The 17,688-nt window shown below is 42.5% G+C and overlaps 2 protein-coding genes across 3 annotated transcripts; both read left to right on the forward strand.

Annotated features, from left to right (window-relative positions):
* Positions 1–118: 118 nt before the first annotated feature.
* On the forward strand, positions 119–11,107 carry stam (signal transducing adaptor molecule (SH3 domain and ITAM motif) 1). 2 transcript variants are annotated; one of them, XR_013077905.1, is made up of 15 exons: positions 119–520; positions 3,392–3,476; positions 3,739–3,814; positions 4,018–4,113; positions 4,232–4,378; positions 4,725–4,815; positions 4,981–5,176; positions 5,404–5,498; positions 6,217–6,305; positions 6,531–6,618; positions 6,764–6,818; positions 6,931–7,084; positions 7,288–7,409; positions 7,824–9,207; positions 9,240–11,107. XR_013077905.1 is itself a non-coding variant. In XM_076745959.1 (14 exons), the coding sequence occupies exons 1-14, from the start codon at positions 481–483 to the stop codon at positions 8,053–8,055; spliced, it is 1,566 nt and encodes a 521-aa protein (XP_076602074.1). In that variant the 5' UTR covers positions 119–480; the 3' UTR covers positions 8,056–11,107. The 2 variants fall into 2 exon arrangements, 1 of the variants encoding a protein (XP_076602074.1); XM_076745959.1 differs by having other exon boundaries at positions 7,824–11,107.
* A 1,227-nt stretch (positions 11,108–12,334) lies between these two features.
* Positions 12,335–16,642, forward strand: tmem236 (transmembrane protein 236). Its single transcript, XM_076745742.1, has 4 exons — positions 12,335–12,588; positions 13,407–13,479; positions 14,286–14,409; positions 16,002–16,642. The coding sequence occupies exons 1-4, from the start codon at positions 12,335–12,337 to the stop codon at positions 16,640–16,642; spliced, it is 1,092 nt and encodes a 363-aa protein (XP_076601857.1).
* Positions 16,643–17,688: the final 1,046 nt, after the last annotated feature.

Raw genomic sequence — 17,688 nt, forward strand, 5'->3', positions numbered from 1 at the left:
GACATCAGGCCACAGGGAAATTCATTGTACCTGCAGAAGAAAAGGTGAAACTTGCCATGAGGAGCACTTTGTGTTTCAGCTGCACCAGTTAACCGTTGTGTGGTCAACGCGATGAGGTAACGTCACGTGACCACCATCACCTGACGATGACATGTTATTTTTTTTTACGGCAATTTGTCGCTTATGGTTCATTTTGTCTGGTGTACGGTCAACACGGTCGCATTTACAGCTGTGTGGCTGAGTGTTTCGTTATATTTGATCACAGCAGTTTATTGAACACGGCGCTGTCTGCTTGACTTACCCAGAATGCTTCGCTTGTTGCCGTCTGGCGAAGGAGTGACTGTGTAGAACAGAGTCAGCCAGCTACATTTGACATTCATGAAGTTGTCGTTACTATGCATTTTCATTGTATGAAATAAGACGAAGAGGGAAAGAAAATAACAGGGGAAGGCGAAATCTGTTGTTGCCAAAACGCCAGCAATGCCTCTCTTCACGACAAACCCATTTGACCAAGATGTTGGTGAGTAATCAGGACTGGAGGCTATTTCTAGCAGGCTAGCTAAAGTAGCTTTGACCAGTCAGCTTTGTTTGTGTTCTTCAGCTGTCTTCAGCTGTAATGTTACCCTCTAGAGCTATATTGATTATGCTACGTGACTGTCTTGCTGTATATATTACAGACTATACAAACTGACAAGCTGTAGTCCATGTTATTTTATTAAAATGTCTCGTTTGCCTGTTTGTTGTGATTCGCTCAGTTAGCCACAGAGCACAGTTGGCTAACTAGCTTGCAACCTTATCTTATGTGGAGATTTAGCTAGCAGCAACTAACATTTTAATGATAGCAACAGTGAGCGGTCAGAGTTCGCCATCTGAAGAGTTAACGCTGCATGTTGTATTAATTTTTAAAGTAATATTATTCGTGGGGTTGATGAACTGTTAACAGACGTGGGACTCAGTTGTCATCAAATAATTGAAGTAGCTAGCAAGCCATCTGCCTCCTCACTGCTTTGCTGTATCATATCGGATGTTGGCTAACCAACATGATCAGTCTGGCGTCTCACGGCTAAGTTACTGCAAATGAAAGAGGATGCGGTGGCGTATGAAACCATTTAGTCACTCTGTGTTTCCTTCTCTCTCTTTGTTCCGTGCCGAGTGGTTAACCACTTCATTAGCATGTACAGTGTGCAGGAGGTGGCCAAAGTACACGAACACCTTATTTCACAGTACCACGTAAAACTGTAGTGCTCAAAACCAGCAGTAATTGCTAGTTTGCTGAAGCCTATGATGATGTGTCTATGTCTAGGTTGGCAGGTGCTATGTCATCTTGAGTGGTCATTTTCAGGCTGTTTGCTCTGTTTTTGTATAAATATGCTATATCCTCGGCAGTGCTGAGGATCAGCTAACTACTTGTGGGGGTTGGGAATATTTAAAAATCCCGTATTTTTGGTATTTGCAATCTGATGAATCTTGGCATAGATAAAATTCTGTAAAACAATTGAGAACCTGTCAGTGAATAAATTACCTGGCATGAGCTTCTATTTTTGGCATAATCAGCAATTCAATGACCTTAAAAATCAACTTACTTTATCACGTTGATGTAAAATGTATTTAAAAATGCTGTCTGATGCTGAAGAAGTCCTTGTCATTGATTTGCGGCATTGCTCACAGTGGTCTGATACACCAAGATATATTGAACGAGTAGCTGCAACAGTATAAATAATATTTATATCTTCACATAGTACATCATCATCACATCATCCACCGACTACTTGTGACTACATCGTCTTTTTGCCAGTGCAGTTTCTCAGTGTCCAGAGGCAACTCCAGCAAAGTTGGGATGCTGTGGAAAATGTAAATAAAAACAGTGAAATCATGTGCAAACAAACGGTGTGTACCGACAGTTTTATGAAGCGTTCCTAAGCCCCCGTGGTGATATCCTTTGTCCAATCATGTGTTCACAAAGTGGTGAACCTCGCTCCATCCTCACTCGTGAACGACTGAGCCTTTCCAGGATGCCCCTTTCATACTCAATCATGACACTATCACCTGTTACCAATGAACCTGTTTACCTGTGGAATGATCCAAACAGGTGTTTTTGGAGCGTTCCATATCTTTACCAGTCTTTAGTTGCTCCTGTCCCAACTTGTTTGAAGCATGTTGCTCTTGTCAAATTCAGAATATGCATATAGGCGGGTGAATCAACCGTCAATCAAACTGACAGAAGCATTGTGTGTGATGCTGCCGGTCTTGTGTACCAAACAAAAAGAAAAGAAACAAACAACAGTTGTGGATCTGCTTTAACATTAAAAGCAAATGCGGGAGTTGGAGTAAACTTCAGCCCATTCGGTCATTATTTATACTGGGTATCATCCGCGTAACAATTATGACAGGTACAACAAGTTTCACATACAGGAATTTCATTTCCGTAGTTATTAATTCTACAAGGACCAGGCTTGGCTGTGTTGGCCACATCAAACAGGCTACTTTAATGTTTGATCTGGAATTAGTGATGATAAGCAGTCAGGACCGGGATGACGTTATGACTGCACAGCAGCTACTCGCCTGACTGATGAAGCGCTTCTGCTATTTCTCGCCAGCATTTGTCTTTTATGACTCAGTCATGGTACTCCCCTAAGGAAACGTCAAATAGGCAGAGTACTGCTGCCACAGCTCAAAAAACTTTTCCCCTCTTTCACTGTTCCACCTGACTTCAGCATCCCTCCTCCTCCTCGCCATGGTTGCCTGACTGGTCAATGCTCAGGAACATGTGGTGGGAGATGTGACACGAGGTGTGTCAGGACAAAAAATTCTGACATGCTCGTCTTTTCATCAGGTCGTTCAACATGTCACACTACATGAGTGCAGACGCCTGATTGTCGTTCACGATCAGCCATGATGCTGATAATTCGTCAGCCTTGACAAACCGCCTCAAAATCGGGCTAGATTCATGTCGTCTGATCCAGACATAAGAGGAACGCTTACCAATATCAAATCAATAACACTAATATGTATATGTTCTTAACAGCACAACAGACTACAATCACAAACAAACTTCAAGTTAAATCAATACCTCCGACAGTCTAAACACAAACCAAACATTATGAGCTTCATCAGAGTGGTATTTACCACAGGCTGTTGTATTGTCAGGGTCTTCTGTTATTTTGTCTCAGTCTCTCTGATGTTAATGTTAATAATTAACAAGCAATAAAATGACCAAAAGAGAGAGTCTCAAACACACGAACAGCCTGCAACACCAATTTGTTTCAAGAAGCTTTATTATTTCTGATCTTAGGAGGATCCTCACCTCTCCTGTCTGATAGAATGAGTCATGAAAAAAGTGCTTTTGCAATCTTTAACTGTTCTACTTCCTCTTTGTGCTTCTTTCCTGCAGAGAAAGCAACCAGTGAGATGAACACGGCTGAGGACTGGGGCCTCATTCTGGACATATGTGATAAGATAGGGCAGTCACGCACTGGGTTAGTGAACTGTCTTCACACTAAACCTGACACACAAACACATTTATCAGGCATGAAGCTGTAAAACACACGTATCCAAGGGTTAGACATAGAACCCAAGGACACCAAGTGTACAAGGAGACATTGAAGATAAATACTGATACCTTTATGTTTAGAAAGACCTCTACAGTGACATGTTTGACTTGACATAGCTGGATTGTTCTTTGGTCCTTGCCAAACAGCTAATCTCCTCAAACTTTTGATTTCTACCGTTCTGCTGCAGGCCTAAAGAATGTCTCCGCTCTATAATGAGAAGAGTGAACCACAAGGATCCCCATGTGGCCATGCAGGCACTCACTGTAAGCAAAGTGTCAACAAGCAGCCATGTTTGGTATAAGTGTGATTGTTCAGTACATGAAGGCATCACGTAGTCTACTTGTCAATTACTCTTAATTAACATGTCACTGACATGTGGGCAGGTGGTTTCTGGCTTTATTCTTCGACATGTTGCTCTGGATTAAATTGTGAGTCTGATGAATTGTTTGTCCCTGTGTTCTCACAGCTCCTTGGTGCTTGTGTCTCAAACTGTGGGAAGATATTTCACTTGGAGGTGTGCTCCAGAGAGTTTGCCAGTGAAGTCAGTAACGTCTTGAACAAGGTATGTGATGTTGTCTTTATTTTACAGACCCAGTAGTTATTTCTAATTGTCTGAAGTGAAGTTATGCTGCATCCAGTTATTTGTTCACACAATGTGCCTTTTTAATGATGTCCCCCAGGGCCACCCTAAAGTGTGTGAGAAGCTCAAAGCCCTGATGGTGGAGTGGGCGGAGGACTTCCGCAACGATCCCCAACTCAGTCTGATCTCAGCTATGATCAAGAATCTACGCGAGCAGGGTGTCACTTTCCCAGCTGTAGGGTCCCAGGTAGGTGTTTAGGTTTGAATAGACAGATGTTTTTATCTGTTTTTGTTTTCTTTGTTTTCGCATACTTGAAGTAAAAGGTAAAATCTTAAATTGCTGTATTTAGGTGTGAACTACTGGTCAAGACCTGTATCATACATCTGCAACATCTCCATTACCATTCCAGCAGAGGGCCTTTGTTGCATATCATATCTAGCTTGTTACTATCTGATGAAGGCAAAATGCAAAAAAATGTTGAATTCATTTGGTGAATTTGAGGTTGTTTTGCTGAAACATCAACACCTGGATTTGTACTTTTATTCTGCTAGTTGTTGATTCACTCGAGCACACGGTTCTCATTGTTTCACAGGCTGCTGAGCAAGCGAAAGCAAGCCCTGCTTTGGTGGCAAAGGATCCCTCCACCTCAACAAACAAAAAAGAAGAAGAAGACTTGGCCAAAGGTGAGGAGGCTTTTACATTCCTCAGGTGTCAGTGGAGAAATATATTTGGACAGGGTTTGCATAATTCACTTATCGCCGGATTAATGCGTTGCAGATGCTCAGCAGTATTTAAGGACTTTCAAGGCCAAACACATAATTTCACATATCTGCCTCTTTTGTGTGCAGCTATTGAGCTGTCGCTGAAGGAGCAACGTCAGCAGCCGCAGACCACCCTGTCGAGCCTTTACCCGAGCACCTCCGGCCTGCTCTCCTCACACAAGTCCGACGGCAGGAAAGTCCGCGCCATCTACGACTTTGAGGCCGCTGAGGACAATGAGCTCACCTTCAAGTCAGGAGAAATCATCACCATCCTGGACGACAGGTGAATTTTGAAGCACATGCGGATTTGTCAAATCTCTAAAGTGACTTTTCAGGAATTAATAAAAGAATATATATCCTGATGTTTTAAAGAACTTTCAAGGTTTGCAAATGAAGCAGTAAAATAATCTGCTCATCTGTCTTTTCTGTGAATCTTAAACATCTTAATGCAGCACTGAAGAGACAGCAGTCAACATCTGTTTCTGAGGATTTCTTTTCCCTTTTTTTCAGTGACCCCAACTGGTGGAAAGGGGAAACATACCAGGGAGTGGGGTTGTTCCCCTCTAACTTTGTCACAGCTGACCTCACTGCAGAGCCTGAGATGAGTGAGTACACACACACAGACACAGAACACACCCTTTATCCACTTATGTCATCTGTAGTCCTTTGACAGCCCACTTAGTCCATTAGCAATATTGCTTTATTGATCCCAGAGTGGGAAACACTTTATCTCTGAAACACGGCTGGTGAAAGAATACAAAGAACGCAGTACCAACAGGACACTGTTTGCACAGACCAAAAATGATCATGTGGTTTATCACGTGCAGTAAAAGTAACACTGCCTGTCCTTCCTTTGGGGAATTCATATGAAAATTGCTTTGATGGCATTTTGGACAGATTTCTTGTTGTTAGAAAGAGCTTTTTACAACATTTTCAGTTTACAACAGTTTGCCGCGCTGCTTAGTCACATCCAAATCTTTGCTCTGCAAGTGTGTCGTCCCTCAAAACACTCATGCTGCTCACATGCAGTCTGCTTCTGCATTTTTTCTCTGGTTGCGTAAAACACCTGATGACAGCTTACGACTTGTTACAACAGGTTGCACAAAACGTAACTCAATATGGACGTGACATTTCAAGATGATGTGTCAATCGCTTCCTTCAGGTTGTAACTTCAAATTTCCAGACCGATCTTTAGTCCTCCAATCGGGCCGTTACTGCATGTCAAGTCAGCGCACCGTGACCTCTTATTTATATATGTGTAACTGATTGCTACTGTGTATTATCTTGCTGCTGCCACATCCGCACTTACTTGGGAATCTGCAGTGAAGACGGAGAAGAAGACAGTACAGTTCAGTGAGGACATCCAGGTGGAGACCATCGAGCCAGAACAAGAGCCTGTATATATAGACGAGGTGAGTTCCCTTGTGTCAACACTTTCTGAGGAAGCTTGTTCAGCCTCATTGAGATCTCACTGTTACATCAATAGACTAAGTTTTGTTTGTGAGTTTTATTCCAAAATAGGATTTGTTTACCTGCTGACAAAATGACCTTAGACTCAGACTTTTCGTTCCAAACTGGGGTGAAAATATAAGACGTACCTGGAAAGTGTCACCACAGAAACCTTTGCAATCTTTCAGGACAAAATGGACCAGCTGCTGCAGATGATCCAGAGTGCAGATCCCACAGACAACCAGTCGGACAGCGTAGAGCTACTACAGTTGGAAGGTAGACTGGATTTTAGTAAATTAATGTTAATGAGGCAAAAGTCAATGTCAGTATGCAGAAAGTAATCTGGTATTTTTTTTATGCAAACGTGGATCGTTGTTGATGACACATTAAAAACGTTACTATTTGTTGTGTTTTTCATCAGGTGCCTGTAATCAAATGGGCCCCCTCATTGACCAGAAGTTGGAGGATATAGACAGGTACACACAGAAACTATAGATGGTAGACGTAAAGCACGACTGACTAATTCAACACACCATAACAAGTCACGCAAATCTAACAGTCTTTGTGTGCGTGGGCTCGTGTCATCAGGAAGCACTCGGAGCTGTCAGAGCTGAACGTGAAGGTGATGGAGGCTCTGTCATTGTATGCCAAGCTAATGAATGAAGACCCGGTTTACGCCATGTACGCCAAGCTGCAGAGCCAACAGTACTACATGCAGCAGCCTGCCAGCGCAGCACAACAGGTACAGTCAGCCTGTCACAGATGTGACCCACCAGGGACAGTCCTTGAAAAAACATTTTTACAAGCATAAAAGTCAAAGCTTTCTATCACACACAGAACAACCAAAGGACTGATGGTTTTGATTGGGCCATTGTTTACCACTGTATTAGATTGAACCACAGTCACAGCCTCAAATCATTCCAAGGATGTGCTCTGTGACCACAGGTCTACCCTGGTCAGCCTGCATCCGGTTCATATGCCATGAGCAGCACTGCGGTGCAGGGTTACACTGTTCCCATGGAGCAGCTTCCAGCTGGAACCCCCATCCCTGGTCAGCCAGCTCCCAGGTGAGTTTCAACACCCCAGTGCTTTGATATTCTGGTACGTTACAAGTTGGTGACATTATCAAAATTTGCTACACATCGTCCTGATATGTTGTATTTAACAAGGAAGAAAGCAAAGTCTTTCCATTTTAAAACGGCAACTATCAGGTACTATTGATGACAGAGTTTTATCTACAGTAAATGAACTCGAAAACCAGCACAGTGGCTTTTTGTGACTACAAATATGAACAGTATTTGTGTTTAAAAAGAGACACTCGTAGCAGCACATTGGTGAGTACAGCATGATTTGAGCCAATGTTTGCATACTGGCTTTTATTAGAGAGTTTCCTGGACTATGAATCCAACCTTCCGCCTCGTATTGAATGCTTCCACCTTGCTGCACTGTTGTAATGAACGTTGCTTCATTCTTCTCCTCAGTGACGTTCATATGTACATGGGCCAGCCGCCAGTCTACACTGCAGCTCCAGGCAGCATGGCCCCAGCAGACGTTCAGTCCTACCAGAACCCAGCCACCGTCTCTGGCCCCGCACCAGGCACGACCCCCGCAGGCATGACGCAGACGCCAAACTACAGCACCCCCCCTGGCTCGAGCATAGCACCTTCCTCAGACGTCTCACAGGCCCCCTACTCGGAGAAAGCCTTGCTATAGGGCCCCCTGAGCTCACTGTAATCCTCACGCATACACACACACACCAGACCTGATCAAATAGTGGTCGTAGATCATTTCTTTTATTATGTTTTATAATTAGTTTAATCATGGAGCACCAGATGGATGAAAAAATCCGAGTAGAGTAGACTAACCTCGACATTTGACACTCTTAAATATGAATACAGTCACACTTCTCACTCCAGGTTCAGAAGTGATCTCGAGGGTTTGATTTGAAGAGCTCGCACTAAGTAATCTGAAAATGGACATTCTGTGTCGGACTGCATTTAATTTATTATTCTGCATTTACACTCTTCTTCTTCATGTCTTTACACGACGCAGATGTGAAGACACGGAGGAGCTTTCAGTTGCACTTTGATCTCCAGCTGCTCTTGTTGAAGTGCTGGTCATCGTTAACGCCTGATCATTTCCGAATCTAGATCTGAAAGCAATACACACATCGTCCTTTTTATGTATGAGACCGGACATTTATGGCTTCCTTTTTATGATAGGACTATTGAAAAGCTGTGGTAATGCGTTATTTTACGGGTCCGTAATTTTTAGATCATTTCCTAGAAAGCTTCCTGGAAAGAATCACATAATTTGGTAGCAAATGTTATTTTAGGGGAAATGAGAGGAAAAGTTTTTTTTAGTTGGGCTTTAGATGAATCTAGAAGCAGTTTTTGATTTCAGATGAATTTCCTTAAGAGAAGTAGTAAAAATAAAGTAAATATTCATAAATTACTAATTTAGAAATTAGTGGAAACTTTATACTTCATACAACATATATTTTTTTATATATCTGTGCAGACTTATCACTTTATTTTTGCTCACACAAGGAATCAATTTGGATGAATTAACTGGAAGTAAATGGAACAGTTTATCTACAGAACTTTTATGTATACTTAGTATGAAATTCCATATTTTTTTCCCGGAAATTTTCAGGAATTATGAGGAAATTACGAACCTGTGACATAAAGTATTACCAACGTTCCTTCGAGAAAACAAGTGTAACTGGCCTCTTCGATCTAACCACAAAAAACATATGCAATTACTATTTGATCAAGTGTGTAACACGCACAGGCATTCCTTCACACCACCCCTCAACATGCACACTGGAGCTACACACACACATGATAAACACACTACAGGCAGGTGCACAGCAGTGGACACACACACACACACAGGTGCACCAGTTGGTTCACACACCCTGAGCGGTATGTGATGATTTACCTTCACTCACACACTAACATGGAGAGAAACCCACAGCCTTCTCACCCACTTACAGCAACGGCTAATCACTTCACAAAAAAAGGGCAGCAGTCGACTTACATTTAGCTTTCTTTCACGTTTTTTTTTAATCAGAAAAGGACTATTAGCGATGCTGAAAACCTTAGGCTACATCCTGTATGTGTCGTACTGAAAACTGAAGCCACTTTGTTTTTTTCGGAGGGAAAAGAAACCAGAGGAATTTAAGCATGCACATGACTCTTGTATATACTGTACTGAACTAGTAGTGAAGCCACATGATGACCTCATGGGTGGGCTGTATGTTAGCACAGCTCCGGGTGTTTCTCTCAGCCTTAAAGGTGAACTCTGCAGCCACGATGCTGAATTCAAGGTGTAAAAGCCAAAGAGAACAAAGCGAAACGACGCTCACACGCCAGAAAACAAGATCTTTTTCTTTTTTCTTAGCACAATTGACTCCTCACTTCCCACTGCAGAGTTTTCCTTTTCACAGTGAGCAGCTCTAGATCCGTGTCGGTGGATGTAGGGTCTGCTCTGCCTCCATTCAGGGGCTGTACTAACAGACTGGTACCACAGACTTGGCTACTAAGGGCCGGACTCTGAGCGGCCCCCATCGTCTTTAAAGCATCTCTTTAGTCAGTGTTAAAAAAAAAACAAATGAAGACTATGTTTTTTGTAGTGCATTTTAATTTATGTTTTGATTATTGTTATGCTATTTTAAACGGAGAAGCAGTGCAGGATGTATGTATTCAGAGAACAGCGGAGTATGTGATATTCTGCCTGACTTAGTTGTATATTTAAATGGCTCACACGAGAACATGGACGTTTCTCTCTGTGTTTGATACATGCTTATTGTACTGTAGGGTCAAACGGTAATGTGAAAAACTGATCAGACCTCCCCTTGCATTTCACACCTGTCCTTTCTCAGAGCTGTCTAACACTAAAACAAGTTCTACCTGAAGCTGAACTGAAATGAGGTTCCTGTGATTCTGGAAGGTACAGTCAGGATTTGTAAACGCCTCTATCGAGCTTTCAGGTACACTGACAAGATGGAATATTGTACGAAGTGTACTCCTCATGCCGTACTTTCCATACACGTGAAGTCTTCGGGAAAGAGCTGATGTTTACGAATACTGATTGAATTGCAAAAAGCTGATGAAATGGCAAAATTATTTATCTGTATAATACGGACTGATGCTACATGAAGGAAAGCCGTTTTTAATGTGCTGAACTAGATTTTCCAATTGCAGGGCAAATTGGATGTGTTGAGCTGATCTGTAAATTTGCGTCAACCTCTCTTGAGATGCTGCGTTTCAAATGTGCTCCTCCTCGTCACCCCTGTGCCGCCTTGAGAAAACAACGATACAGCGACTCACAACTTTAAGCTCAGTACCTGGGACTTTGCGAGCAAGAGGTCATTTTGATTTTAGCGTTAATATAGTCGATTCAGAGACGAGAAGTCTCGTTCTTTCTAAATGCAAGAGTGAAGTAGTGTTAATCTGTTGGATCAAAGAGGGCTGAAAATGTCAAATAGAAAAAGTAGCAGCTATTCTGGGACCACGGGACCAGGAGCCAGTTAATCATCATGCATCATCCAAGTGTGACATCTTGTTGCACCACAGTGTTGGACTGCAGCCCTGATGTAACTTCATTGAACAGGATTGAGATGCTGCCTGTTTTTAAGTTTTAAAGACATCTTTATTGTAAAATTTCTGTCTAAACTTGTACCCTGCTGTTTGTATGTATTCTTTTAACCATACTTATTAATTGATATTCACAATAAAACCAGGCCAAATGTACAGAATAACATGAATGGCCTTGTTTTCTTGTTTTTTTTCTTGTTGTTGGAGCACTTTGTGTGTTTTATTTCGTAAAGACTGTCACTGATGAGAGGTGTTTTCAGCAGAAAACCTTTTTTCCCCCTCAGTTTTCACAGTGGGTGATGGGGTCTGAAATGAACACCCTGTTGTTGTAGTTGTGTTGTTTGCTTGCGTTGCCAGTCCCCTGTCAGTCACATCTGATCAAACCACACCCACATAGTCCTGGTACAGCAGACTGAGTATTTTGAGTATTTTAAGTCTTAATATCATCTCAGTTGCCAGTTTATTAGGTACAGCTAGCTCCAAAATGATGACGATGATAATCAACTTTATTGTTTTAGCACCTCTCAAGTGCTTTACAACAAAGAAATCACATGAACCAAAAGACAGGTGGAACATAGAAACAGGGATAGAAAATCAAAGTAGAATAAGATGCAGAAGAAGTGGAGTTTCAGGTCTTTATAGGACAGTCATAGCTAGTTAAGAGCTAAAGTGAAACTAAAATAATGATGATACACGTATGTCAACAAGTCTTCAGAACAGATTCAACAAAAGCTGCCTATTATAACCTTCATAAAGGAAGGACTGCTATAATGGCCTGCATCAGTTTTAGGAAGGTGTTCCTCATAAACTGGCAAATGAGTGTTAAACAGCAGGAGCTTTAAAACATTGTCCTGCCCCCTGCCACTAGATGGAGACCAGTGAATATGAGACCTGACGGCTCCATGGAAGAAATTTGTAAAGTGCCCAACAGAAGAAGGCAGAACCCTTTTCCTCAGTAACCGTGGAGCATGTCACTGTGTTAGCAGGGACCTGCACGTTGAATTATTAACAATTGTTTAATTTCACTCTGCGTTTTTATTTATTTATTTATTTTTTTTGCAATTCTACAAAAGTTTGCATATTCCAATATTGTGTATTTTATATTTTGATCTATTGTTCATCTGTTAAACCTTTTTCCAGAACTTGTGTACAGTTCAGCAGTAGGTTCAGTGTAATTTTCTCCTTGAAATTATGGGATAGGAGTGCTCCTCTTTGTGAGCCCATAAAAAGGCGAGCATGACCACCTCATTGCCTCAGCAATAAAAGAATACAGTCACCAGTGCAGTGTAAGCAATGTCAGTGTGCAGAGTCCATCGGCTCGACTGGCTCGTTTTGTGGGACACGATCGTTTTTCCCTCCACCTTCTGATCAGCCACCGGTGTTCAGAGACCATGCCCTCAGGGAAGACGGTCAAGTTCATCCTGTATGAGGTGCTGCAGTTTGCCGCCCTCAGCGTGCCAATCTTTGTGGTTATGCAGCGGTTTGCCAGCCTCATACGAGGTGTGAAAGGACAGGATGTAACGGCCTACTGGCTTGTGGTGGCGGCCTCTATCGCCTACGTGACCTCTGCGACGCTGCTGGTGTGGGTTCCTCTGAAATACCTGATCCTGAAGCGGCGGAGGTCCACCTCAAAGTTCACGCAGTGGTGAGTACAGCTGTTGGGAAGTAGTTCAGTCAATGCATCTTAAAACGTAGACATGTACCAGATAAAGCACCTCACCTTAAACCAATGAGAGATGGAACGGATGAGAGAACGGATGACTACAACACAAAGTCTTTGAGGCAAATTTGGGATTTTGGGCAACGTGAATAGAATTGACTTGTACAAGCAGCAACAATATAAGGTGCAAATACTGTGTTACAAATACATCCTGCATGTATACTGAAGTAAAAATAGCCATAATGCAAAATGACCCCTGCAGTTAAGATGGTACCTGGTTGATGTAAGAAGTGAATTCTACCAGCTTTATATTGTTCTGCTATTTAATCTCTAACAAAGCATCACATTTCATATGTTTAGTCAAATGAAAAGTTTAGTTCAGAAGCCACAAAAAGCAGCTTTGCTCAGTTCAGTACACTTACGGTTGCTAATGTTAGCCAACAGTAGCAAAGTTTAGCCAGATTTCACTTTATATCAGACATCACTGAGTCCAGTCGCTGGTTTCTGACTATTTTCTGCTTTTGGTACTGTTGCACCGACATTTTTCATGACCCCATCAGTGTAACTTGTGGCTGCAGCAGCCTTTTTTCAGCCAGTTACAACGTCTCAGTTTAATGTATACAGTTACTTGTAAATGGCAGATGAACATTATCTGTGAAAAGTGCAGCATTTATCCTGCAGTGGAACAATGTGAGTCTGACATCTTCATGATGAAGAGCAGTATTTACATTGAAACCAGGACCAGCACATCATCATACTGGGATGGGCAAATGTTAACTCAATCAACCTGTTTTGTTTTTCAGGAGACCGACAGCGCTGGCGTACATCATCCTGTGCACATTACCATGCTTTGCTATTTTAATAGCCAGCTCCAAGGTAATGTCATCGAGACTGATCGCTCTTGTCACCGGGAAGCACCTGTTGATGTTTTGTCCCGTCATGCTCCGGCAGGGTCCTTGAAGAGGCCTTTTTTCTGTTGTTGTAAACAGTCCATTTGTGGTACAAACTAGTTTTATGACCCCCTTGTGTGAGAGAACGTGTTAGAGCACGATGATTATTCACTGAGTGATGGTTGACACGGCACATTGCGCCACAGAGAAAGAAAAAGATTCCCTGTCAGCAGTTCTGCACAGTCTCTTGAGATTTCTGAAGCCGCGTCCAAATGTTTTCTCACCGTGTGGTGAGGAGGACTTTGAAAAGGCGGAGGAAATGTGTCCACTGTCACGAGACTGAACTCTCCATCTGGGGTATTCAGTAACTCCCAGTGAGCATAACAGGTTGGCCATTAACCCAAACTTTAATGCCTCCCACCACTCGAAGAAAGACTGGAATTTTCACACGTGACACCCTCCTCAACTATTTTATTCCTATACAATCAAGGACATAAATAAGAGAATGTGGCCACAAAGACTTGTCAGATGCATTCATACATTTAATATTTCTTAATCTTATTTTAAGGACGTTCAGGAGCATCTTAATAATAATAATGGTGGGATGATAAAATCGGATGGCTTCATAAAACTTGGAATCCAGGAGCTCCTCTGTCTGTGCAGCCAAATGCCATGATGAAGAGTTCAGATTTAGTTTCTTCCTGACTCATCCTTCATGATTTCTCAGTGGCAGATCAGCTCTTTCTGCTATTGAATTCACATTTATTTTTAATGTCATGGGTTGCACTGCAGGTGCAGGTGGACAGCGGACACAGGCTCGACCATTTCGCTGAGCTGCCCGTCTCCTTGGTGCTTGTCTGCCTCATCTGTGTGGACATCACAGAGAGGATTCGCCCCTGCAGGCTCCTCGGAAAATGTAAGTCTTTGAAGTTGTTGCCACTTTTGAATATTATTCTGCATTTTAAGTGCAGATGTTCTGGCATGTCACAGAAAAACGCGGGTGTAGATAATAAAATGAATTATGGCTGAATTCCATTTAGCTGCCTCAGCTTCAGGGTCCTGGTATCATACATGCTGGCTCACTGTCACTCTGTCTTATAGCACAGAGCCATTTATTCCATCAGTAGCTGTTAATGTTGTTTGTAACACCTGTGCTTGTCCTGCTGTGACAAGTCAGAATGTTTGCTGTGACCTTTAACATGAACAGAATAATGCAAAAAGTGCTTCAAAATGACTGATAAAGAGCCAATGTGCTACTAATGTGCATGCTAATAAGCAACTAGCTAATTGTGAATATGTGTACTTTAACAAAAAGTGTTACTGAATCTAGTCTTAATACTTTAGCATTAACTTATTATTCTTGCATGGTGCATAATTATCCTTAAAACAAATTTGTGTTGAGTCAAAACTGGAGTCAGTGAACCTGGAGCGCGGTGCTTTTCCAGTGTAGACTCAGTGGTTGTTTCTGGGAGTTTGGGGAATGTTTGTCTTGGGGGGTCTCACAGCTCACTTTTTCCTAATCTGGTGCCGACAGCCAGCATTTAAACATGATGTGCCTCTCCTGTACAATCCTACAGCACCATTCCAGAACAAGCGCTTTGAAAACAAACCCCCGAAAGCCTCCAAAGCACATATTTTTCACGCACTGGCGCCTCTTTAATGAGACGTCTATTGATTTTCAGTTTATTCTCCACTTGCAACTTTTACTGTTTCATGCATATTTGTCCAGGGACCACAGTGAGCCGGCAAACATTTAAAAAGTGCCAAATGAAGATAATATTACAGAGCGAGCTGTAAATCTGCTGAAAAACACATGCTTTACATAGATGGCTGCATTTATACAGCACTTTTATCCAAAGTGCTTTATTCAGTGTTCAGTGTCTTGCTCAAGGACACTTTTAGGACAGGAGGAGCTGGGGATCAAACCGCCAACCCTGTGATCAGCGGCCGACTCGCTCTACCTCCTGAACCTCAGCCGCCTCCAGAGAGCAGACGTTGATTGTTTGGCTGTTCTTTGGCTCTATATGATGAAGGTCAAGACTGCAGTAGTTAAAGAAAGAAACTCCAGCTGCTGATGACTGATGGTGCACAGCGAGACACGGTGTTGCCAGTACACCAAGCCAGAACTATTGCAGTCTGATACAACAGTCCTGCAATAAATCCCCCCTTCATTAAGCTTATAAAGGTCAGGTTCTGTTGAAACTGTTTAAGACACTGATTCAGCTCGTTTGTGGTGCATTTAAGAAGCTGGTAGTTAATTTAGTGGTTGACAAGTAATCGATTAAACTGCAGTTCTACTGTTGTTGAATTGTGTCATACAGGTGTTCCTATTCTTTTGTCCACATTATTTATATCAAGGAGGGCAGATGAAATAACACCTCTGCATAATTTGATGATATGATGGAAAAAGATGAGCAAAGATCTCACCATTGGCCGGACTTCGGCCCTCTCACGTCATGCGGTACGTGGTAGAACAGCTGATGTTGTGTGCACTCGTGTCATTTGCAGCAGACAGTCTGGATCCTGACCTTGACATGTCGGGCCCCGTCCTCACCCACCTGGAACGTGTGACCACGATAACCGGCCAGCTGCACACTGATGAAGGCCAGAACGGTTTGACCCCGGGCCACCCGGAGGCCAGGAATGGCAGCAGCTCAGGCAGATGGCGGGACCTCTCCGGCTCACCTGACCCCTCAGCGCTCAGCTCACGATCATCCAGCACTGCCTACCTGTACTCCTCATCCTCACGCCCCCGGTCCTACTCCGGTCACCTGGGCTTCCTGTGGAGGAGGGACGGGAGGGCCGAGGTGTTTGCAGATAGCTTCATGTTCTGGCTGGACACCGTGGAGATGGTGAGAGTGGCAGGAGAGCCATCGGTCTTCTACTCCGCCTGGGTGTTCCCCGTCTACATCCTCGCCTTCATGTCGACCCTCCGCCTGGTCATCACTCCCAGCAGCCCTCTGTTGTCCTCTGCTGGATTCGCTCTGCAGGACCTTCCTTTCTTTGTCATTCGAGTCGCTCTGATCGTTGTGTTTGGTTTTGTAACTCCTGTGTTGTACCCGCTGAAAAATGTGCTGGTGAGCTTGACTTTTCTCTACTTTACATTCCTGAGCAGGCTGAGGATTTTCAGGAGGCACAGCATGTTTTAAGGAGCGGCACGTTCTGTAGTTACTGAAAGATCTGCTCTGATTGTGCATGGTGAACAGCTGCTGTATTTATGTGTGGGCAGCAGCACCAGAGAAACATGGTGCTGGTACTGATGATGAAGAACAACATGATTTGAATTGAAATGGCTGCAGATGCACTGAAAGGCCGTTCATCCAAATCAGCGTGTGGAAATGAGTCAACCAAAAAGAGGCGTGTAGGCTGGAGTGTACAGTCTGTGACACAGTTCAGATCCAAATGTATTTATTGATACTGATGATAATGTCGTTTACTGCTACGTTTTTTTTTTTAAATTAACCACAAACCATGAAAAAATATATTTGTTGTAAACAGATGATTTTAAAACATTTCAACAACCTTTACTACTAAATGGAACGTGGAATAAATATCCTTTGTTTAAACAATGGTGTCAACATTTTGACAATATTTCATAGTAACAGTTGGTCAAATAACAATAGATATTACAATATTGATAAGTATCACGTAAATAAACGATGTCTATTATAATATACTTTACAAACACAATTAACTGTCAAAAAACTGCTTTTTTTTGCTTAAACATATATGAAACAAATGGACTTGAGGAGGTATACTTTATAGAATAAATAGAAAAAGCACAGTTAAAAACGTCATTAGATTGAGTAAAGAAGTTTGAAATAAGAGCTAATAAATGCACGTTTTTTAATTAGCTGCTGCAGATTTTTGCCTGGAACAAAAATCCAGATTTGAGGTGCTTGTACTTGATTATTTATTACAGAAAAAAAACACTAACAGGGACCATTTTTGTGCACTATGAATACTTTTAATTCAAGTATTTTTAGTGTGGTACTGCTTATGTAAAGGCTCTGAGTACTTCTTCCAGCGCTTCATGTATTATCTGTGTCTCTCTCATGATTCCAGTTGTAATTTTCTATCACAGAAGCAGCACATAATAGATTTTCTTCTCGTGTCTTGCGGCTTCTAATTCCTTGCTGTGTCCTTCGCTCTTGCAAATTAGCGCCTCGCCCTCGTCTTTTGCCTGTGGTGCAGG

Source organism: Chaetodon auriga, chromosome 12, assembly GCF_051107435.1.
Source record: "Chaetodon auriga isolate fChaAug3 chromosome 12, fChaAug3.hap1, whole genome shotgun sequence".
Classification (NCBI taxonomy): domain Eukaryota; kingdom Metazoa; phylum Chordata; class Actinopteri; order Chaetodontiformes; family Chaetodontidae; genus Chaetodon; species Chaetodon auriga.

What these genes read in the sequence shown, in the direction of transcription:
- stam (XM_076745959.1), top strand. Translation starts at nt 481, where the DNA reads ATGCCTCTCTTCACGACAAACCCATTTGACCAAGATGTTG. An exon ending in ATAGGGCAGTCACGCACTGG is followed by an intron (nt 3,477 to 3,738) that starts GTTAGTGAACTG and finishes GTTCTGCTGCAG; the next exon opens with GCCTAAAGAATGTCTCCGCT. An exon ending in AGAAGAAGACTTGGCCAAAG is followed by an intron (nt 4,816 to 4,980) that starts GTGAGGAGGCTT and finishes TTTTGTGTGCAG; the next exon opens with CTATTGAGCTGTCGCTGAAG.
- tmem236 (XM_076745742.1), top strand. Translation starts at nt 12,335, where the DNA reads ATGCCCTCAGGGAAGACGGTCAAGTTCATCCTGTATGAGGTGCTGCAG. An exon ending in ACCTCAAAGTTCACGCAGTG is followed by an intron (nt 12,589 to 13,406) that starts GTGAGTACAGCT and finishes TTTGTTTTTCAG; the next exon opens with GAGACCGACAGCGCTGGCGT. An exon ending in TTTTAATAGCCAGCTCCAAG is followed by an intron (nt 13,480 to 14,285) that starts GTAATGTCATCG and finishes GTTGCACTGCAG; the next exon opens with GTGCAGGTGGACAGCGGACA.